Source organism: Schistocerca piceifrons, chromosome 8, assembly GCF_021461385.2.
Source record: "Schistocerca piceifrons isolate TAMUIC-IGC-003096 chromosome 8, iqSchPice1.1, whole genome shotgun sequence".
Lineage (NCBI taxonomy): Eukaryota > Metazoa > Arthropoda > Insecta > Orthoptera > Acrididae > Schistocerca > Schistocerca piceifrons.
In genome coordinates, this window is record NC_060145.1 from 344,815,174 (window position 1) to 344,840,172 (window position 24,999).

At 43.7% G+C, this 24,999-nt stretch overlaps 1 protein-coding gene across 2 annotated transcripts in view; it reads left to right on the forward strand.

Annotated features, from left to right (window-relative positions):
- The window catches only part of LOC124711255 (probable G-protein coupled receptor Mth-like 1), a 369,949-nt gene that overhangs the window by 52,538 nt on the left and 292,412 nt on the right, over nucleotides 1-24,999 (forward strand). The window contains exon 2 of one of the 2 annotated variants that reach the window (XM_047241226.1): nucleotides 20,242-20,596. In XM_047241226.1, coding sequence (XP_047097182.1) covers nucleotides 20,242-20,596 — 355 coding nt within the window. The remainder of the gene's footprint in view (nucleotides 1-20,241; nucleotides 20,597-24,999) is intronic. The other variant, XM_047241227.1, reaches the window with a different exon arrangement.

Sequence of the window (24,999 nt, forward strand, 5' to 3'; positions counted from 1 at the left end):
AAGTCGAATTGTAGCCTATCACGATTACGGTTTATCGTATCGCGACATTGCTGCTCGCGTTGGTCGAGATCCAATAACTGTTAGCTGAATATGGAATCGTCGGGTTCAGGAGGGTAATCAGAAACGCCGTGCTGGATCCCAACGGCCTCGTATCACTAGCAATCGAGATGACAGGCATCTTATCCGCATGGCTGTAACGTATCGTGCAGCCACGTCTCGATCCTTGAGTCAATAGATGGGGACATTTGCAAGAGAACAACCATCTGCACAAACTGTTCGACGACGTTTGCAGCAGCATGGACTATCAGCTCGGAGACCGTGGCTGCGATTACCCTTGACGCTGATTCACAGACAGGAGCGCCTGCGGTGGTGTACTCAACGACGAACCTGGGTGCACGAATGGCAAATCGTCATTTTTTCGGATGAATCCGGGTTCTGTTTACAGTATCATGATGGTCGCATCTGTATTTGGCGACATCGCGGTGAACGCACATTGGAACCGTCTATTCGTCATCGCCATACTGGCGTATCATCCGGCGTGATGGTATGGGGTGCCATAGGTTACAGGTCTCGGTCACCTCTTGTTCGCATTGACGGCACTTTGAACAGTGGACGTTGCATTTCAGATGTGTTACGACCCGTGGCTCTACCCTTCATTCGATCCCTGCGAAACCCTACATTTCAGAAGGATAATGCACGAGCGCATGTTGCAGGTCCTGTACGGGCCTTTCTGGATACAGAAAATGTTCGACTGCTGCCCTGGCCAGCACATTCTCCAGATATCTCACCAATTGAAAACGTCTGGTCAGTGGTGGCCGAGCAACTGGCTCGTCACAATACGCCGATCACTACTCTTGATGAACTGTGGTATCGTGTTGAAGCTGCATGGGCAGCTGTACCTGTACACGCCATCCAAGCTCTGTTTGACTCAATGCCCAGCCCAATCAAGGCCGTTATTACGGCCAGAGGTGGTTGTTCTGGGTACTGATTTCTCAGGATCTATGCACCCAAATTGCGTGAAAATGTAATCACGTGTCCGTTCTAGTATAATATATTTGTCCAATGAATACCCATTTATCATCTGCATTTCTTTTTGGTGTAGCAATTTTAATGGCCAGTAGTGTACTATCTCGAAGACAGTGTTCATTTTAACGTAACTTTCAGAATGAATTTTTCACTCTGCGGCGGAATGTGCACTAATTTTAGAACTTCCTGACAGAGTAAAGCTGTGTGCTGTACAGGACATGAAGCTGGGGCCTATGCCTTTGGCAGGCAATTTATCCAAGCACAACTGACGTCTCGCCCTCACAGCCTTACTTCCGCCTCTACCTTCCAAACTTCGCAGACGTTCTCCTGCGGTCTTGGGGGACTAGCAGTCTTATAATGAAGGCTGTTCCGGACACATGGCTTAGCTACGGCCGGGGGACTTTATCTAGAAAGAATTTTTACTTTCTAGAGGAGTGTGCGCTGATATGAAACTTCATTCCGCTGCTCGACCCGCTGCGACTCACATCGTCTCCGCGCACGCAACGCCATGGCTGGCAAGCAGATTGCCGCCGCATTGAAAGTCCTCATCAACGCGATGGGCTTCACCGGCGGCCGCCAACGGCAACCAAGGCGCAAGCGAACGCAGCGGAACTGGACGATGTTCCAGTGCTACAACTGTCAGCAGCTGGGGCACACCGCGCGCGGGTGTAAGAACGCCGTCGCGTGCTTGAAGTGCGTGGCGGCTCACGACACCCGCAGCTGCACGAAACCTCGTGGGGTGGCCAGCAGCTGCGCGAACTGCGGCGGGCCACACGCCGCCAACTGGCGTAGCTGCGGCTACCTCAGGGAGTCACGCCGTCTACTCGCCGCACCACGCCCTGCGGTGACGTCAAGCGCAAGCGCCTCGACGGCCGCCCCCCCCCCCCCCCCCCCCGCTCCGGCGAGGGGTGCGACCCGCGCCGCCTTGAAGCCGCCACCGATGAAGCTCTGGCCGGCTTCCAAGCCGCCTTTGCGGCCGAAAGGGCCGCACTGAAGGAGGAGCTCGCAGCGGTCCATCGCCAGCTCCAACAGCTGCGCGATGAGCTGCGGGTTATCAAGAAGAGGCCGCCAGCTCCCGCCGCCGCCGCAACCGTGAGTCGACCGGTAGGGGTCGATGCGGCCACGCAAACAACCGCCGCTCCGCCCCCTGCTGCAATGCAGGACGTGGCCCCTATGGAAACCGACGATGTGACGCCACAGTCGTCACACTCCGCCAAGGCAGCTGCAAGCAAGGGTGCTGTGGCAGCGACCGACTCCTCCCATGCCGAGAAGTCTACCGCCAAGAAGTCACAGCTACGGAAAATGAAAATACCAGATCCGCACGAGCTGCAGCCGTTCCTTAAGAACATTGGGGCGTCGATACAGGCGGGTCATACCCATTCGAGCAACCGTACCCCCTCTCCACAGCAGGTGCTAGCCCGCCCCCCCTCCCCCATCGCCCCCACCGCTTTAGCAAGTATGAGCTCAAGTGGCTAAATTTCATGACCAAGGAGGAGTTAACCCTAATTGACAAATACCCCATCTTTACGCCAGGCGAATGGCAATTATTCGCAGGGCTAGCAGAAACACACGTGACGGGCCAGGTACCTTCCTACGTCTGGAACCTACGTAGCAAAGCATGGAGAGAGTAACATCACAACTCGGCGTGAGTCATCCGAGCCTACCGGCCAGCCATTTAGGCCGTTCGTTTTCAGCGTCTCTTACTGTTCCTCTGACTATCCTTTAATCTTTCTTTTATTATTTACAAAAAAAAAAAAAAAGAAAATTGCACAAAGAGTCAAGCAGCACGATAAAGCCATGTAATTTCCCTAGCCAAACCGTCATGCCAGAAGGTGAAGCGCCTTGTTGCGCTAGTACTTCGCCCCCAGTCGAGGCTATCTTCCTCAGTCAATTGTGCAGGTAGTAGATATGAAACTTCCAGGAAGTGTGCCAGACCGGTACTGAGCCTGGTGCCTTTGTCTTTTGCGGGCAAATGTTTTACTATCATTTTGATTTTTTAAATTAAATTAAATTTAATTTTTTTATATTTTTAGACCTTCGTGCATTCCCTTCAGCCCTTTCTTGCATTCGCTAATATTATGCCTCCTCGGCCTGGCTTCAGTGCCGTTAACATTTTCCTCTGGTACTGTAAACAAAAAGGTTACACTTAGCACAACTGAAATTGAGACAGCCCCTTTTCTTAACAACGGTCCTAAACTCTACTTTGGAACTTAAAAATTCTTCTTCAGTGATAATACCGACAGATTGAGATGCGATAAGCCTTTTTGAAGTACTTAATCTCAATGTCCAATAAATGACGTAGATCATTAATGAAAAAGATAAAATACAGTTATGTTCGTGAACAACGTAATGTTGCATCTTCCTGAGGTGTAAATCAGTTATCCTCGTTCCCCTAAGTCATTGGCGTAATAAAAATTATACGATTAAATAAAGTTATCGATTAAATGAAGCTATCCGTGCATGAATCACAACCCGCCCTCAAAGCTTTACTTCCGCCAGCAGCTCTCTGGAGATGATTTATTGACAGTAGTAAAGCTATGCGGGTGGCTCCTGATTTATGCCTGGTTAGCTCAGTCGGTAGAGCACTTATACGTGAAAATTCGGTTTCAAGTCCCTATCTGACACACTGCTTTAATGTGAATAATGAATTCGCAAATTGCGATTATGCCTTAGCACCAGCTGTAACATAATTCAGAGCAAATGAAAATTTGTCCCTGACCAGCACTCAAACCCGTATATCCCACTTGTCAACAGCAGTCGCCTTTACCACTTCGTCTATCCGAGCACACTTCCACCTGCGACCCAAATCTTGTCATGCTAGCACTAGATACTGTCATTACCTCCGACTACGCTGTATAACACAGACACTGCAGTACAGAATTTAGTGCCATGCCAAGGCAATTTGACGAGAGAAAAACGTCTCACGCTGTGCAGGAATTCCGGTTCCGATCCGTCACAAATCTTAATTTGTTCTGAAATATTCTACACTGATTCCGACCCATAACTGCAGTTTGCGAGTTCGTTCTTCACTGAATGCGGCTGTTAATCCTCAGTGCAGCGTCTGTTCCCACGGGCGTATGTGCTTTACTTCGGACTACGTAGTAAAACAGTGCACTACAGCAGTTTTAATCTGACAGGAAGTTTCAAAGGTAATTTCGTTTCCATATGTTGTGACAACTGTAAATTAGTTCAAATCGCTCTGAGCACTATGGGACTTAACTTCTGAGGTCATGAGTCCCCTAGAACTTAGAACTACTGAAACCTAACTAACCTAAGGACATCTCACACATCCATGCCCGAGGTAGGATTCGAACTTGCGACCGTAACGGTCGCACGGTTCCAGACTGTAGCGCCTAGAACCGCTCGGCCACCCTGGCCGGCTGTAAATTAATACTAGATTGGGATCCGAAAAGTGATTTGCTGCTCTTAGTGAGTAGTTGCCTTAACCATTAGGCTACCTGAATACGTCACCAGGCCTGGCTCAAACTTTTATTGGCGCTGATGTGATTTCCGTACACTATTACCCAAGGGTGTTGCACACGGGAGGAATTCGCTGGAGAAGTGTCGCATTCTTTGCCACAGAAATATATATCCATTGAAATAAATTCACTGCAGTGAAGTGAGTGGAGTCACTTGGGATAAAATGAATGAAATTGTGTTATTACTAAGTAACTTGTGGGAGATGCTCTACACGTAGTGTTCGAATGTAATAAGAGACAACAAACCACAATGAACATTTTATCCTTGTCTGAAGGTGTGTTCGGGTAGCCTGGTGGCTAAAACGGCTGCCAGCGAAAAGTAGGAGATTTGTGTTCATACTCTGGTCTGACAAACATTTCTATTTGTCAGGTTCAAAAAATGGTTCAAATGGCTCTGAGCACTATACGACTTAACTTCTAAGGTCATCAGTCACCTAGAACTTAGAACTAATTAAACCTAACTAACCTAAGGACACCACACACATCCATGCCCGAGGCAGGATTCGAACCTGCGACCGTAGCGGTCACGCGGTTCCAGACTGAAGCGCCTAGAACCGCACGGCCACACCGACCGGCAATTTGTCAGGAAACCTTTATCACAATACGGGCTCAGTATTTCTACACTGTTTACAATGATATCTTTTCATGTGTTTGCATGATCAATAATCTTGTCGCCATAGATATATTCATTGCATTATCTTCAATATCTGATGAGTACTTTTGCAAATGGAGATTCCAATCAAACCGAAGTAAAACAGAGGCCTGTGAATTCCATTTCCTTTAGAAAGAGGCACGCACGAAGTTACACGTGTTATTGAACGTGGTGGTAGCTTCTCGTAACTACTTACCTCAATAACTACGCTAAATGTATCCGGACACCTAGTTGAGGATGACTAACAAGTTCGTGGCGCCCTCTATCAGTAATGCTGCAATTCACTATGGTGTTGGCCCACCCTTAGCCTTGATGACAGCTTCCACTCTGGCAGGCATACGTTCAGTCAGGAGCTGGAAGGTTTCTTGGGGAAACTCCGCCACAGGCCGTGCATTATGAACAGGTACTTGATCGTGTTGAAAGATGCAATCGCCATCCCCGAATTGCTCTTCAACAGTGGGAAGCAAGAAGGTGCTTAAAACATCAATGTAGGCCTGTGCTGTGATAGTGCACGCAAAACAGCAAGAGGTGCAAGCCCCTTCCATGAAAAACACGACTACAACATAACACCACCGCCTCCGAATTTTACTGTTGGCGCTTCACTCACTGGCAGATGACGTTCACCGGGCATTCGCCATACCCACACCCTGCCATCGGATCGCCTCATTGTGTACCGTGATTCGTCACTCCACACAACGTTTTTCCACTGTTCAATCGTCCAATGTTTACGCTCCTTACACCAAGCGAGGCGTCGTTTGGCATTTACCGGCCGCTCGACCATGAAATCCAAGTTTTCTCTCCTCCCGCCTAACTGTCATAGTACTTCCAGTGGATCCTGATGTGGATTTCCTGTGTGGCGGTCTGAATATATGTCTGGCTATTACATATTACGACCCTCTTCAACAGTCGGCGGTCTCTGTCATCAACAGACGAGGTCGGCATGTACGTTTTTGTGCTGTATGTGTCCTTTCACGTTTCCACTTCACTATCAGTGGACCTAGGGATGTTTAGGAGTGTGGAAATCTCGCGTACAGACGTATGACACAAGTGTCAACCAATCACCTGACTACGTTCGAAGTCTGTGAGTTCCGCGGGGCGGCCTATTATGCACTCTCACGATGTCTAATGACTACTGAGGTCGCTGATATGGAGTACCTGGCAGTAGGTGGTAGCACAATGCACCTGCTATGAAAAACGTATGTTTTTGGGGGTGTCCGGATACTTTTGATCACAAGTGTATGTGTCACCATCGATTGGACGCTGTCTCTTAAGCAGCACTGCACGAATCAGTCAAACAAGCTTTTCTCTAAGATATAGTTGCTCCACAGCTGGGAAATAAATGCACATACGCTACGCAACGCTGAAATTTCACTTGTGCACTCAGTTGCTGAATATTTTCGTGTCATCGTCGGCGCCAAAGTAGCCTGTGGTCACAAGAGGCGCTACTACATCAGGTACATCCCCATCTACATCTCCGTAAATACCTTGCAAACTACTACGAAGTGCATGACAGACGGTACTTAGCTATGGATAATATGCTAGGGTTAGTTCGCATTTCAATCACGCGTGGAGCGCGGAATGTGATTAAAGGCCTCTGTTCAATTTGTAATTAGATTAATCTCGTTTTCATGGTCCCGTAGAAGGATGGAAAATGTATGGAGATTCTTCTGATTTAGAAATTTTGTAAGTATGCTTTGGCAGAATACTTGGCGTTTTGCTACAAGTGTCTGCAGGAGCAGGTCTTTCAGTTTTCATGACACATTCCCGTGACTCAAACAAACCTGTGACCTTACGTGGTGCCCTTCTATGTAAATGTACAATATCCTCCGTTAGTTCTATTTCATTTGTGTCCTAACCGCTAATCAGTATTCTGAGATGGTATGCACAAGTGATTTGTAAGCAGTCTTTTCTGTAGACCAACTGCATTTTCCCAGTGTCTTGCCAATAAACTGAATTCTGCCATCTGCTTTACCCACGACTTAGCCTATGTGAACACTCCACTTCACATGTGAGCAAATTGTTATACTGAGTTACGAGCGGATTCTTTTCAATTGTGATTCACATATAATGGGGTCAGAGGGTACGGTTCCTTACGTGCCGCGCTTCTATGTAAACGTACAATGTCCCCGGTTAGTTCCATTTCATTTGAGTCCTACACGGTTATCAGTATTCTGAGGTGGTATGCACAAGTGATTTGTAAGCAGTCTTTTATGTAGACCAACTACATTTTCCCAGTGTCTTGCCAATAAACTGAAATCTGTCATATGCTTTACCTACGACTAAGCCTATGTGAATATTCCACTTCATGTCTGAGCAAATTGTTACACTGAGTTACGAGCGGATTGTTTTCAATTGCGATTCACAGATAATGGGGTCAGAGGGTACCGTTTCTCTGAATTTTGTGACGTGCACTATTTTACATTGCTAAACATTTAAATAAAGTTGCCAATCTCTGCACCAATTTGATATTTTATTAAAAGCTGACGTAATGTTGAAACACGGCAAGCACTTTAACTGACCTCTTTTAATTTTTGTTCACGTTTAATTGTACGAATGGAGGGGAACTGATATAGTTTAACGATAGTCATAATACTACAATTATTGTATGAGCTGACTTCACTTCCTCTTCTTAAGCTGTTGTGGTCTAACATGGTCCTAGATACATCCTTTGCTATACGGGCTAACTTTGGAAGTGAGGAGTGTGCACGGGGGCTTAATTATTATAATGCAAGTAATTTTAGTAGCTGTGTGTCCGGTTACGAAGTCTCGTAACCTGTTGGCCCTGAATAGTATTATTATGCAATCTGATTGCATAAAATAGCAATAAAGAATGAAAGGAAATTTCCGTTAACACAATTGATTAATTAAGTCCCCTGCAACTATAAAAGCTACGAAACAACAAAGCACAAGTGTAACTGTTCTGTGTGTGGAAGTGTGATTCAACGTACACGTATCTGGCACGGTTCTTCCTCAATACGACAAGAAATTTCAAACACCATTTACAATGAACTAATTAAAAGCCAGAAATACTATAATTGCACATAGAAACCAGAATTACAGTCTAATACATGAACACGGGCCAGATGCCTTGTTGACTGACCTGTGACCAAGAGGCATTGTTATTTAGGAATTTGAAATAAAAATTTTTTTGTTACCTCCATATATATTGACGAAAAATACACTGTGATCATTGCAACATCTTCCATATATACTGCATGGGGGCTTAATTATTTAAACATGAAATTCAAATACTTTTAATTTTTTAGTCGCTGTATGTCCGATTACGAAGTCTCGTAAACGGTTGGCCCTGACTAGTATTTGTACGCAATCTGACTGCATAGAACAACAACAAAGAATGAAATGAAATTTCCGTTAACACAATTAATTAATTAAGTCCCCAGCAACTATAAATCCTACGAAACCAAAGCACAAGTATAACTGTTCTGTGTGTGGAAGTATGACTCAACGTACACATCTGGCACGGTTCTTCTTCAATAAGACAAGAAATTTCAAATACCATTTATACTGAAGTGATAAAAAAATTAGAAATACTATAATTGCGCAAGAAAACCAGAATTACACTCTAATAAAAGAACACAAGCCAGATGCTTTGTTGACTGAACCTGTAATGACGCATTATTCAAGACATTGAAATAATGAGAAATAAAGCGAGTTTTGTTACCTTCATATATATTGATGAAAAGCACTCTAATCAATACAATATCTCCATTGGAACAACATCTGCTGTCTAGCCCATCAGACAACTGCATAAAACATGGAACAAGCACTCACTACTACAACATCTCCACACCGACTCGCTACTACCACATCTCAACAAGCACTCTCCACCACGACCTCTCGACAAGCACTGCCCTCCGCTACTTCTCAATAAAAACTGCCTACTACGAGTTCTCAACAAGCACTGCCAGTGGAGGCGGCTGAATAATACTCTTTGGCGCAATCTCTGGCGCTGTGGCTCAGTGTAGCCACCTTTCAATACATTACACCAACCAAACAGCATTTACCCCCTCGCCCAGCAGAAGAACAACTGCACACGACATGCTCTCAACTAGTACTGCTATCGACATCCTCTCAACAAGCACTGCCCACGACAACCTCTGAACTACAACTGCCCCAGTGGAGGCGGCGGAATAATACTCTTTGGCGCAATCTCTGGCGCTGTGACTCATTGTAGCCACCTTTCAAGTGCCGTGGATGTGAGACAGGTGATGTGTTGCAAAGCAATGGGAATGAACCACGAGGAACTGGGGGTGCACTCGTCTCCGCTGAAACAGAGGGAGAATAAACAACAGGCAAGATACCCGCCTCAATGGTAGGGAATGGAAGTCGCTTTGCCACACAGAAAGCAGATGGACAGGTCATTGTCCATTTATATGATAGTCCATGGGGGATCAAGATTAAAAACCCTTCGTTTCATAAGACGAAACTTTGTCAGTGGGTGTTTGGCGCTAGGAGCTTGGTATAAGTGATATACGTGAGCAGATAAACATCTCCTAGAGTTTCTAAAAACTTGACAGAACAGCACTTACCTACCTAACCGGCGGATGCTGGAGCAGAGTCAGCTACTAGCATTATAGCAAGCTCTTTAACATTCCACATGACTTGTGATACGAGGCTAGCTGGTGGCTGAATGAGCACCAGTTGGAGTATTAGTAGTGATGTCACGAGGACGCAACATAGGATTTTTTTAGAAAAGAGCTAAATAAATGCGATGTATTGGCTTTTTGACATTCACAGCTTCCGATTTGAAATATTGTCTAAGAAACAATTGCCTCATAGGCAGTCTCTAGCAACTTTTAAGAGGATTCAAGGTCCCGCTTTGTTGTTGGGAAGACAGGAGCATGGTGCTGGGAGGAGACCAGGAAAATGGAGATGCAAATTGTCGGTCACAGAGGGTGAAGAGACAGGAGTTGGAGGAATTCTGGGACAAAAGTCATAGCGAAGTGGCAGACTAAGTTCCGGCTGTGCACTCAAGTCAAAAGTCGCTGTGTCTCCACTGTGCTCGCAGTACACTAAAGATTATGGTAAGCATTGCTTACAGCTCTGGCACAACACTGCAAGCGAGTGTATTGTTGTTCAGTTGCTACATAGATATCACTGGGTCAAATTCGCCAGTGATTCCTCAGATCTTTAGGATTCTTGGGTGTTGGTTCCAGACAGTCACTGCAATTGTCATAGGTTACTGTACTTAGTTCACAGAATTACATCCGAGATTTTATGCAACTTATCTCTTTGAGTAACTTTGCCAGCTCAGAGCTTGCAGTTCACATAGTAAGGCACATTTTTGTAAAGCTGTTGCCCACATATCTTTGTTTTCTGGCATTATTATTCGTATGTCTTTTATAATTAACCACAATGTTACTTAAATCTCGAGTTTGTTACGACAGTCATTTCCTTCAAATTATAAATGTTATGTCAGTTCCCCACTTTCAGAGGGATAGAACCAATAGATTAAAGCGTTAATAATTCCGTTACGTACGTTAAATTGAGCAGTGGATCTCAAGGCTGTGCCTGACTTTTTATTAATTTCAGCTTCAGTTATATTTCGCCTCTGCAATATTTCTGCAGTTTTCCTCAGATAATAATTTATTAGAAATAACTACATCGTAATCAAAAAGTCTGCATTCGCTTTTACTGTGCACAAAATGAATGATAAGGGTGCCAACACACTTCCCCATGGGCAAAGCTGAAATTACTACTACGTCTGTCGATGACCCTCCATCCAAGATAATTTGCTGCATCCAAGAAATCCTGAATCCAGTCGTAATTTTTCTCCTGATAGCCTATATAATCGAACTGTCGTTAATAATCATTAGTATAACAGTAAATCAAATGCTTTTCAGAAGGAGAGAAATAATGCGTCCATCTGACTTTCAGAAGGTCATGTGAGAAGCACAAGTTGGCTTTCGCGTGATCGATGTTCTTGGAACCCATGTTGTTTACTTCTTTTACAGTCAACTGCTTTCCAGACAGTGGCAGTGGCGGGTTTTGTCCAAAGCTCGCATTTTCTTTGGGAGTTAAAGTGAAAAGTGCCAAATCTCACATTTGTCATAGAAATAAAAACCCTCTCTTGATATAAAATTTATTTGTATACAGAAAAGTAGAAGGTATTGTGATGCCACAGAAATACGCTGGTCACCTTATCACCGCAAAAAAATAATAAGACAAATTTAAAAATAAATAACTTATTAAGAACATTCTAGGTCCCATACTAGGGAACTGACTGATTCTAAGTGCAAATAATTATGTCTTTATTACGAAAGGGATTCGCATTTTACGAATCAGGATCGAAGTCAGCTGTTTGCTGCAAATGAAAATTTGTGTCGAATTGTGACTGGAAGTCGGACTTTCCGCTTATCGCGAGAGATCGCCTTAACAACTTCGGCTCTCCTAACAAGCTTCCAGAACTGATCCAGTGTTTCATACGTCACAGAGTCCACAATCCTTACGCTCGCACATTTCGTGATTCCAGCACAAGGAGAAAAAAAGTATTTTTATCGTTATTTCGGCCCCTTGAGGCGTGGTAACATTTTTGATAATTTTAATTTCTGTGGTTATACATTGTCTGTATCTTCACATTAGGCTGTTCTGAGGAGTACATCAGTGGTAAATATTACGAAATGGATTTGCGCCAATGATATACGGGTGCCTCGACGGACTAAAGTTACGATAAAATATGTTTATGTCACTGTGTGGGAATCACGAAGTGTGCGAGCGTAAGGTTTGGGGATTTTGTGACATATGGAAACTTTAATCGGTCCTGGAGACGTGTTTGGATAGCTGAAGTGATTAAGGCGGCTCGCGGTAACCGGAAAATCTGGGTTCGAACCCGGCCCTCCACAAATTTTCGTGTGTTGCAAACAGTTGACGTCCATCCGGATTCGCAAAAAGGGAATAAATATCGTAATATTTATGACAACTGTAATCTTCAGAACAGTGTAACTGACGAAACAGACACTGTATAAGCACAGACATTGTAACCATGGTTGTGTTTCCAGACCTCGATGGGATAAAATGACAATGAACTATATCTCTCTCCCTGTGCGAGAATGAGAAAATGTGCGAGCGTAAGGGCTTTGGATTCTGTGACATATGCCAGCTAGTATGTCAGCCAGGATCGGCCCTGGAGGCGTGCTTGGAAGGCCGTTGTATTATGGCAACAGCTCGCGATAAGCGGGAAATCCACGTTCGAGTTCCAGTCGAGCACAAAGTTTCATGGAAGATGGTGTTGGGACAGCAACCAGCCACAAATTTACTTTCAGTTCCTTTATTCAAAAGGTACCGTTACCGGTTTCGAATCGTTATGATTCATCTTCAGAAGGTTTACATGCTTTCCTCATAACAGTGGTGGGTTTTTTACAGATTAATTGTCTTAAAATATAAATAATACATCATTATAAGCACGCCACACACAGATGGTTGCGTTACAGATTTTCATTGATGTGACTTACGTGAACTGTCGGTTTGGAGTGTTTGTTTTCATAGCATTCGTCCAACAGAAGTGGATACATTCCCACTGCATTCTTATTGTTGCACACGTAAATTTTTCTCGCTGAACACTTTAGATTTGTCACTGAAAAGATTTCTACTACGCACCACATGTTTTGATACGTACTGATACATACAAAGAGCTTACAAACATTTGAGTATCAAAGATTCTATGATATATTGTAACATCTGATGATGTCCTATGTATGGAAAAGGATCATATATTCACTTATGCAACTGAAATGCTTTTTACACTAGTACGGAGACATTGATACTGTTACATTAATTATAAGGTTGTTCCTCTTTTTTTTAGCACTGTATAGGTAAAATAGTACATTATTTAATTACATTTACCGTCATGAGGATTATAGTAACATATAAATTTGCTACTTGATCTGCAGATAGGCGTAGGAATATTATTTGCTTTGGAGGTTGGAAAATAATTTTTGGAAATTTTTTAGGAAAGGGGTGTTAGCTAACTCTGTTTGGTCATTAAGGATATAGTCTGGGGTGCTGTTTTTGTGTGTGTGTATTTCTATTTCTTGTAATATATTCATAGTGTCTCCTTTTTCTGTCAGATGTAAAATTGTTAAGTTGTTCTCAATGTTTCTAACTGAATGGTTTTCTTCAGCAATATGGGCTGCAAATGCAGATTTGTTCAAGTTTCCAAGTCTTAAAGCATCAATGTGTACTTTGTATCTAATTTCAAAGCTTCTGCCTGTCTGTCCAATGTAGAATATTGGGCATGTATCACATTTGAGGTTGTATATTCCTGGTTTACAGTAGGGACTCTTGGAGGTATTTACATCATGGATTACTTTTTGTTGTAATTTATTATTTGTGGAAAAGCTGATTGTAATAGTTTTCTTTTTAAATAAGTTTGCTGTTTGGTACGATAGTAGGCCTATGTATGGGAGGGTAGCATATTTAGGTTTGGCTTCTGTGGCACACTGATTTGGCTTGAAGTGACTACAGTGAAGTGGATCTGTGGTTTTTGTCTGCATTTTGTTGTGGAGTTTTATATTATTATGGGTTTATATCCATTATTATGAGCAACTGTTTTAATTATATTGATTTTATTTTGTTCGTCTGTGTCACTCACCGATACTTTTTTAATTCGGTGTAACATCGTTCTGAAATATGCCATTTTTTGTTGGCGGGGGTGGCAAGATGAGTTGTGAATACTGACATCTGTGGTGGTAGATTTTCTGTAAATACTAAATTGATGTTTATTGTTACTATTGCAAATCTTCAGGTCAAGAAAGTTAATGTTTTTATTTGTTTCATAACATTAGTTTCATGAATAACAAAATATTTGTTTCAAATGCTATTGATACTAAACAGGGCTACTTTTTATTGTGATAATACAAGTACAGAAATATAGACTTAATGTTTTAATTAGATATAATGGAATCAAAATAAAGCATTTTATCTTTAATTTGTTTTAAAGAGAAGTACCAAATTAAATTCAATGTAAAATCTCTCGGTACTGACAACTGTTTCTTATACAACTACATTCATAAGACCAGATGTTACAAAGGTTACTGTAGAAGTGCCTGTGCTGTTAAGAAACTCTATCTGATGTCTTTGTCTTTTCATAACATTTTCGAGACACCTGTTTTGTTTTTTCACAACTCCAGCTATTTTTGCTATTATTCGAACCCTAATTATCCCCTTCCATGAAAAAGATGTTTCATTGCTACAAACAGAAGATTAAATGTACTCTGCTTACATAACATCTGCACATTTACTAAGAGGGGGAGACCTTGACACGTGACACTTGCAGCTCTGAAGGGAAGGACTGTTTTGCACAAAGACCATGCGTCATTTAGTAATGAATGTTTCAAACATTTTTTACCATGATTCGGTATTTGGATCACGTCTAGGGACGTGCAACGGAGTATCGAGAACACAATAGCACTGAAAACCCGTCTTATGAAGAAATGGCACTTAGAGTGTTTAAAATTTCCGCTCATTTAACACAGGGCTTCCCAGCTAACGTGCTCCGCGACCAGATAGTGAGTGGAGTTCTGTGAGCAGCGAGTGCTGTGCCCCCTCCATCGCCGCAAGAAACAGGGTGGGGAGCTCTGAGGAGTAAACTTGTGTAAACGAGCAAATCGATCCTGAGGGAAATGTTTGAAGAAACTGTCACATTGAAGGTCACTTACTTCAAGCTACGTATTATTTTCCCCGTTTGTAGACACATAAAGTAATAAATTCCACAGCAGACCTACAGTATGTATAGTATCGACAGCAACAGATAGATTCATACCGCATAAATTAATAAGAGACGGGACGGATCCACCATGGTACACAAAACAAATCAGAACACTGTTGCAGAAGCAACGAAAAAAGCATGCCAAATTCAGAAGAACGCAAAATCTCCAAGACTGGCTAAGTTTCACGGAAGCTCGAAATTTAGTGCGGACGTCAATGCGAGACGCTTTTAATAGATTCCACAAAGGAACATTGTCTCAAAATACGGTAGAAAACCCAAAGATATCCTGGTCGTATGTAAAGAGCACCAGTGGCAAAAAACAGTCAATACCGTCACTGCGCGATAGCGATGGAAATGTTACCGATGATGGTGCCACTAAAGCGGAGTTACTAAATACAGTTTTCGGTAATTCCTTCACGAAAGAAGACGAAGTAAATATTCCAGAATTCGAAACCAGAACAGCTGTTAGCATGCGTGACGTAAAAGTAGATATCTTAGGTGTTGCGAAACAACTGAAATCACTTAAGAAAGGCAAGTCTTCCGGTCCAGATGGTATACCAATCAGGTTCCTTTCAGAGTATGCAGACACAATGGCGCCTTTCTTAGCAATCATATACAACCGCTCACTTGACGAAAGGTCTGTTCCTAAAGCCTGGAAAGTAGCACAGGTCACACCAATATTCAAGAACGGAAATAGGAGTAATCCATTGAATTACATACCCATATCACTGACCTCAATTTGCAGTAGGATTTTGGAGCATATACTGTACTCGAACATTATCAGTCACCTTGAAGAAAATGACTTTTTGATACATAACCAACACGGATTCAGAAAATATCATTCTTGTGCACCATGAAGTAATGAGTGCTGTCGACAAGGGATCTCAGATCGATTCCGTATTCCTAGATTTCCAGAAGGCTTTTGATAGCGTTCCTCACAAGCCACTATTAATCAAATCGCGTGCATATGGAGTATCGTCTCAGTTGTGTGACTGGATTCGTGATTTCCTCTCAGAGAGGTCACAGTTCGTAGTGATAGACGGTAAATCATCGAGTGGAACAGAAGTGATATCTTGTGTTCCGCAGTGTCCTAGGCCCTCTGCTGTCCCTGATTTAGACAAATGATCTAGGTGATAATCTGTACAGCCCCCTTAGATTGTTTGCAGGTGACGCTGTAATTTACCGTCTAGTAAAATCAATTCCAATTACAAAATGATCTAGAGAGAATTTCTGTATGGTGCGAAAAGTGGCAATGGGCACTAAACAAAGAAAAGTACGAGGTCATCCACATGGGTACTAAAAGAAATCCGATAAATTTTGGGTATATGATAAATGGGAAAAATCTAAGGGCTGTCAATTCGACTAAATACCTAGGAATTACAATTACGAGCAACTTAATTTGGAGAGACCACATAGATAATATTGTGGGGAAGGTGAAACAAAGACTGCGCATTGTTGGCAGAACACTTAGAAGATGCATCAAACCCACTAAAGAGACTGCCTACATTACACTTGTCCGTCCTCTGCTGGAAAATTGCTGCGTGGTGTGGGATCCTTACCAGGTAGGATTGACGGAGGACATCGAAAAAGTGCAAAGAAGGGCAGCTCGTTTCGTGTTATCGCGCAATGGGGGTGAGAGTGTCACTGATATGATACGCGATGTGGGGTGGCAATCACTGAAACAAAGGCGGTCTTCTTTGCGGCGAGATCTATTCAAGAAATTTCAGTTACCAACTTTCTCTTCCAAATGCGAAAATATTTTGTTGACGCTCACCTACGTAGGGAGAAAAGATCATTATAATAAAATAAGAGAAATCAGAGCTCGAAGGGAAAGATTTAGGTGTTCCTTTTTCCCACGCGCCATTCTAGAGTGGAATGGTAGAGAAGTAGTATGAAAATGGTTCGATGAACCCTCTGCCAAGCACTTAAGTGTGAATTGCAGAGTAACCATGTAGATGTAGACATATTCCACACTTTCTTCAACCCTGTTAAGAATGTCACATGCAGCTGTGTGCCTATGTTATCTACACTTTCATAGAGCGATGGAGAACAAACAACACACTCTTTATAAAGATTTTACAAAGCTTGCTCTGAACGTCGTCTGGCATTACCTGTGTGCGATGCATAGCTGTCGTGTTCGCGAAACTGTCCCATCAAAAGTGGACATAAAAGTTCAGCAGCAACTAACAAGTATTCTTTTATTAAATCGCCATCTGTGAAAGGGCGCAAGGACATTGCTAAAAGTAGAGCATCTTTGTAGACCACCCTAAAGGCACACTTCCTAGATTTTTCTTTCTCTTCCTTCTCCTCATTAGAGACTTCTTAAGTAACAGAATCCAGCACGTCATCCTCAAAGGTGAGTGTTCGTCAGAGACAAGGATATCTTCAGGAGTGCCCCAGGGAAGTGTGATAGGTCCGCTGCCATATTGTGTATATATAATTGATCTGGTGGACAGGATGAGCAGCAATCTACGGCTGTATGCTGATGATGCTGTGGTGTATGAGAAGATGTCGTTGAGTGTCTGTAGGAGCATACAAGGTGACTTGACAAAATTTCTAGTTGGTGTGGTGAATGGTAGCAAGCTCCAAAAGCGGAAAAATGAAAGTTAAAGCAGATGAATAGAAAAAATAAACCCCTAAATGTTCGAATACAGCATCAGTAGTGTGCCACATGACACAGTCTCGCCCATTCAATATCTAGGCGTAACGTTGCTAAGATATATAAAATGGAAGAGCACAAGGATCGCAACAGGGAATGGTCGATTTTAGGAAAACGGGATTAATCTGTAAATGAGACCACCTACAGTACACTAATGCAACCCATTCTTGTGTACTGCTGGAGTGTTTGGGATCCGCACCATGTAAGATTAAAGGAAGACATGAAAACAATTCAGAGGCGAGCTGCTGGATTTTTTACTGGCAGGTTCGAACAACACACAAGTATTATGGAAATGCCTCGGGAATTCAAATGGGAATCCTGCAAGGAAAGGGACCTTAATTTTAATTTTAAAAACCAACAGCCTCAGTTGCAAAGTACACCTAGATTTACCTAGGTTTCAGTCGTGATAACCCAACCTTCTTTAGAATAAAAGTAACTACCGTTTGTCCATAGTGGACATCGTCAAGCTAAAAGCGACGATTTATACATTTTTGTTTTGCGGTTTTTTAAATTTTATCTTCTCGTCGAGGAAATCGCGTTTTCTAGCGCTGTACGATAAACCTGTATTGTTTTATTTATTATTACTGCAGCATCTCTCTGTTTCACGTCACAAATCAAAAATCTTCGAATAAAAGCTGAATTAAGCATAGACAATTTCAATTTTGCTATAAATACTGTTTATTTTGAAGTAACAGACTGGAGGATAGCTGTGTACTATAAGGTTACAAAAGTAGTGGGATAGTGATATGCAGATGTACAGATGGCGGTAGTATGGCCTACACAAAGTACAAATGGGCAGTGCATTGGCGGAATTCTCATTTGTACACAGGTGATCCATGTGAGAAGGTTTCCGAAGTGGTTATAGCCGTACGACGGGAACTAACAGACTGGAGTGGTAACTGTAGCTAGACGCATGGAACATTAAATTTCGGAATTCGTTAGGGATCTCAACATCTCGAGATACATAATGTCAAGAGTGCGCCGAGAATAACAAATTTCAGGCATTATCTCTCACAATAGACGTTTGCTTTCTCGGTGCTAACAGACAAGCAACACTGCGCGAATTAACCGTAGAAATCAATGTGGAACTTACGACGAACGTATCCGTTAAATAGTGCGGCGAAACTTGACGTTCATGGGCTATGACAGGAAATGACCGACTCGAATGCCTTTGCAAACAGCGTGACATCGCCTGCAGCACCTCTCCGGGACACGAGACCATATCGGTTGGATTCTAGACGGCTGTAAAACCGTGGCCTGGTCAGATGAGTCCTGATTTCAGTTGGTAAGATCTGATGGGAGGGTTACAGTGTGGGGTAGTCCCCACAAAGCCATGCACCCAGGGCGTTAACATGGCGCTGTGCAAGCTGGTGGCGCCTCCTTAATGGCGTGGTCTGTGCTGACGTGGAACTGACTGGGTCCTCTCGTCCAGCTGAACAGTCATTGTTTGCAAGTGGCTATATTAGGCTAGTTGGAGATCATTTGCAGCCATTCTGCCATGGAATTTTTATGGATGCCGTGACACCGGACCGAGCGGGGTGGCGCAGTGGTCAGCACACTGGACCCGCATTCGGGAGGAGGACGGTTCAAACCCGTCTCTGGCCATCCTGATTTAGGTTTTCCGTGATTTCCCTAAATCGTTTCAGGCAAATGCCGGGATGATTCCCTTGAAAGGGCACGGCCGATTTCCATCCCAATCCTTCCCTAATCCTAGCTTATGCTCTGTCTCTAATGACATAGTTGTCGACGGGACGTTAAACACTGATCTCCTCCTCCACCTCCATGACATCGGGCCTTAGTTGTTTGCAATTGATGGACATTCTGGACAATTCCGGCGAATAATGATTTGCCCACCGAGATCGTCCGACATGAATCGTATGGCACATTCAAGGGACATAATCGAGAGGTGCACAAAATCCTGCACCGTCAACACTTTCGCAATTACTGACGGTAATAAAGGCGGCGTGGCTCAGTATTTCTGCAGAAGACTTGCCACGTCGAGTTGTTGCACTATGGCCGGCCGCGGTGGCCGAGCGGTTCTAGACGCTCAGTCCGGAACCGCGCGACTGCTACGGTCGCAGGTTCGAATCCTGCCTCGGGCATGGACGTGTGTGATGTCCTTAGGTTAGTTAGGTTTAAGTAGTTCTAAGTTCTAGGGGACTGATGACCACAGATGTTAAGTCCCATAGTGTTCAGAGCCATTTGAACCATTTTTTTGTTGCACTATGTCGGGTAAAAGGGTGTCCGACATGATGTTAGGAAGAGTCCCATGACTTTTGTGACCTCAGTGTAGAACAGAAATGTTCCGTAGTTTACAAGGCCCTTTATATACCCTCACTCATGTTCTAAGACAGTTTACCGCATGCAGTTTTTAGGGGAATCTAGTGAGATTTTTAGGGGAATCTAATGAGACATTGATCGCTTATGTAAAGGAAGCGTTGGTTGTGAGGTAACGCTGATGTGCATGCAACACATCTAGCAAACAGGTAATGTGGGTACGCCCTTAACTGACCAAAGCTACTAGAAAAACTGCAGTAGTCTACGCATAGGGCCTACTTATGATAGTCTATGGTAGTTTGTAGCCCTTATTTTATACAGGAAGGATCTGTCCAAGAGTAACTGGGCAAACTGCTGGCGCCAGGTACTGTAGCTTGCACGGGACAGGACTGACGAGTGGTGTGTTGTTGCTGTGTGCCAGGTACGAGGTGGCGCGCACGGCTCGCTCTACACCCACGCCGTCGACGGCTGCGTCGTCGCCGCCGCCGCCACCGCGGCTGCCGTGGTGGGTGTCTGCGAAGCTGCGCGTGGTGATGCCGTCTGGGCAGGAGGTGGGGGCGGCGGGGGTGGCGTGGCTCGCCAGCCCGGGGACGGCGCCCGGCTGCCCCGCGCCCTGGCGCTCCCTGGTGATGCAGCACCTGAACCAGTTCACCGTCACGCACGACGGCCGCATGCTGCTGTACGACGCCGGAGACGAAGACGACGACGGCGTAGACGACGCCCCGCTGGAGCTGCCCGCCGGCGCCTTCTGCCTCGACAGGATCAAGGTCCGACAGGTTGGTGGCACCGCGCCACGACACACACCGCTAGCTGCCCATCTGCCTGTAAAAATAAATTTGTGGTAAGGTCTTACGGGACCAAACTGTTTAGGTCACCGGCCCCCTAAGCTTACACACTACTTAATATAACTTAAACTAAATTACACTATGGACAACACACACACACACACACACCCATGCCCGAGGGAGGTCTCGGACCTCCGATGGGGCGAGCCGCGCGGACCGTGACAAGACACCTCAGACCAAGCGGCTACCCTGCTCGCCATCTACCTGTACCTACCGTACTAAATATCAGTCACCTCTCTAAAGAAAGGGCAATATTCATCATTTTGTGTTCCATAGCTTATTTATGTCAATGCGGAAGTACGCAGCTGTTAAACCTTACTGTAACAAACGTTTCCAGAAAGACATAACTAATTGACGTTCAGTTTCCTTACGTCACATTTTTCCAAAATATTTGAAAAATTAATTAACTCAAGAGTAGTCACATATTTAGGTAGAAGCAATTTACTTAGCAGATCACATTTTGGATTCCAGAAGGGTTATTCGACTGAGAATGCTATTTAGAATTCACCGCCCAAAAACAAACAAGGCTTCAATAATAAAATGCCGCTAGTTTGTATTTTCTGTGAGCTTCCCAAAGCGTTTAATTATGTCACATGTTATACTCTTAAACAGACGTAACTTATATGGAACAGATGGTTTAACACACAACTGGTTTGAATCGTACTTAACAAACAGGAAGTAGAGAGACGCACTGAATAATTTGAACAACTGCAAATACGCTTCACTGGTTTGCCCCTGGATCGTATTGTGTAAATCGCACAATATTTCTTCGATGCAACTGCTCGACATCATTAGGTGGTAGCTGCTGCTGTCACTGCTGCAAGGCGCGACTGATGATATGCCCGTGCGTGGGAAGACGCGTATTGCCTGCTCCCGTCATGATAAATTCCGACGCCGCCGCGCGATTATCATCAGTCGCGCCTTGCAGCAGTGACAGCTGCAGCTACCACCACCTGATGATGTCGAGCAGGTGCATCGAAGAAATATTGTGCGATTTGCACAATACGATCTGGCGGCAAACCCGAGAGGCGTATTTGCAACAGATCCGTCGGGAAAGCATGAAAAGTCACAATTTGAACAACCTTTGTGAGTGGGGAGAAATCACGTAGGCAGTCCCACAGTATTCAGTTTTGGGTCCGCTCCTGTTTCTTATATGAGGAGCGTTCAATACGCAACGCAACACATTTTTTCTCTCCGCTAATTTCAGTTGAAAAAATGCAGAGTTCCGATAGGTGGCGACATATCCTCCAAAATGGGGGTCAGTAGCGGAGGGACGTTACGAGCAGAGAGCTGTCACTGAGTTTTTTTTTTAGAGGAAAACTGGAGTATCGCAGATATTCACGGGGCTTGTAGAGAGTCTACGGAGACCTGGCAGTGAACAAAAGCACGGTGAGTCGTTGGGCGAGGCATCTCTCATCATCGCAGCAAGATCGCGCAAAGCTCTCCGATCCCCCGCGTGAAGGGCGGCCGCACACAGTTGTGACTGCTGTAATGTTGGAACGTGCGGACACTCTTACTCTATAATTCAAAAACAGTCTTAATCGCATATATTATTATTATTATACCGCCAACCGGTTTCAACCTGACGTACGGGCCATCTTCTGGGCGTTTACACCATTGGTGGACTGCTGGTGGTGTCACTCCTGTCTGCATAACGGCCGTTATGTAGACGGGAGTGACACCTCTAGCAGTTGAACAATGGTGTAAACGCCCAGAAGATGGCCCGTACGTCAGGTTGAAACCGGTTGGCGGTATAATAATAATAATAATAAATGCGATTAAGACTGTTTTTGAATTATTGATTAATCATACTAATAGCTGCTTCTCTCCACAACCATGTTGTCCAAAATAATCTTATTCGAGGTGATCGAGGAATCATAATCAAACTCTTGGAGACTCAACTGGACGTATCTGTTGGTAGCTCTCACAGATGAGGTACTCGAAAGATGTGCCCGCTTGGTTCCCCGCCGTCTGAAAGAAGATCATAAAGAGCAACGAAGGACCACCTGTGCGCAACTGCTTGCGCTTTGCGAGACTCATGGTGACAACTTTTGTCGAACATCGTCACAGGTGGTGAAACATGGGTTCATCACTTCGAACCGGAAACAAAAAAGCAATTTATAGAGTGGCGCCACACCATCTCTCCTCCGAGGAAAAAATTCATAGCCGCGTACTTAGCCGGTAAAGTCAATGGCGACGGTCTCCCGGGTCTCTGAAGGGCTGGCTTACTATGTATGATGTTCTCCCTCATGGTGCAAAGCTCAACTCTGAAGTATTGTGCTAACCTGGGGAGTTCAAGAAACGACTTCAGCGTGTTCGTCTCCACAAAAGAGCAAACGAACTTCTCCTTCTCTATGGCAACGCAAGGCCTCACACGAGTCTACGTACCAGAGAGGAGCTCGTAATACTTCAGCGACCGTTCTTCTTCATCCACCATACGGCCTTGATCTCGCACCTTCCGACTTCCGTCTGTTTGGCCTAGTGAAAGATGCAATGTGTGGATGATGGGGAGATCATTGATACAGCAAGACGTTACCTACGACATCGACCCGTAGAGTGGACGATGCAGACGTACAGGCCGTCACAGTAAGCTGCCGTAAGAACGGAGATTATCTTGAAAAATAGGGTTTGGTAGCCAAAAGAATGGAGAATAACATGGTGTATTGGAATACCGAATAAAATCAACCTAATTTCAGAATAGCCTTTCACTTGACATTCAACAAGCAGAATTGGTACTTTCTTCAGATGATACTAGTGTTATAATAAGTCTCATTAGAGAGAAAAAACGGAAGAGTGTTAACAATGTTTTTCAGAGAAGTGGTTCTCTGAAGATTGACACACTCTTAATTTGAGAAAAGACGCTATCTTCAATTCTGTACAACAAATAGTCGTACTAACAGTTATTGTACCACATGAGCAGGAGTCAGTATGTAGGGTAGAGGACTCCAAAATTTTTGGTGTATATATTTATGAAAACTTGAACTGGAAGAAGCATATTACCAAGCTTCTCAAACAGTTAAGTTCAGCTACTTTTGCTGCTTTTGCTCTTCATATAATTACGAGTATTCGATACAAAAAAATCAGTTCCCTGACAAATTTTGCGTATTTCTACTCAATAATGTCTTACGGATTTTTTTATAGTAAAGACAGACCACTGGTTGCAATGGATTTTATAGTCGAATTGACCATGGTTTCGACTCCTAAACTATGGGAGTCTTCATCATAATTTATATTACATACGTAAAAAGTTGAGCATAACAGCTCTTGTCATACAATTTTAACGCCAAAAAGGCCACGTCACATAATAAAACATCCTACGTAAAAGTTTTACTGGCATTGCTAGTTAAAAATTAAAGATTGCCGCTAAGGGCTGCTTGTGTATACTGAAGCAGGTGATACTTTCACGGTTGCTACACACAGCTATGTTTGAAGTTGTCTTACGGGATATTTCTGGGTTAACTCATCACTTAGAAAGAAAGTACTGATTGCACAAAAGCGAGTAGTAAGAATAATGCGAGGTGTTCACCCGCGGTCGTCATGTTGGCACCTCTTCATGGAGTTAGGCATTTTAACTCTGCAAGCACAATAAATTTATTCGGTGCTGAATAAACAGTCCAACACGACTTGAGCATTACAATGATATATGTAACTACAACACTAGCGGGAAAATGACCTCCGTCCGTCGGCTGTTCGAGTCCTCCCTCGGCCATAGGTGTAGGTCTTGTCCTTAGTTTGAGTTAGATTAAGTAGTGCGTAAGCTTAAGGACCGATGACCTCAGCAGTTTGGTCCCACAAGAACTTACCACAGATTTCCAAAATTTTACCTTTATTACCCATTGTTAAAGCTGTCGCTGGCTCAGAGAGGAGTTCAGTATGCAGCACTAAATTTTTTTGATCTTTTGCCCAATAACATAAGAAGTCTGTCAGATAGAAAAACAAGTTTTAAATCCAACCTAAAATCGTATCTCTGGGACGAGTCCATATATGCCATTGACTTATTTGCATAGCCCGGTAAAGTAAAATGTTCGACGAAGGACTTTATGTTGTGATCAAAGACTGGAATTTAAAACAAAAAAAGAAATTGACCGTACCTGGATTACTATTTGTATTCGAGACTATGTCGCGGCTTGTGAACCTGTAAAAGGACTAGTTATTGACTATAATTGGAGGAGTAGGGCTAAAAAAATGTGTTCATTGACGTTAATACTAAACGTCTATACATAGCCTGTTGACTGACTCGTTCACACCATCTCGATAAAAGAATCGTTCAAATGATCTTTGTAACATGTAACTAATTATCTGTTAGCATTAATCACCACAGCTGTATTTTGGTA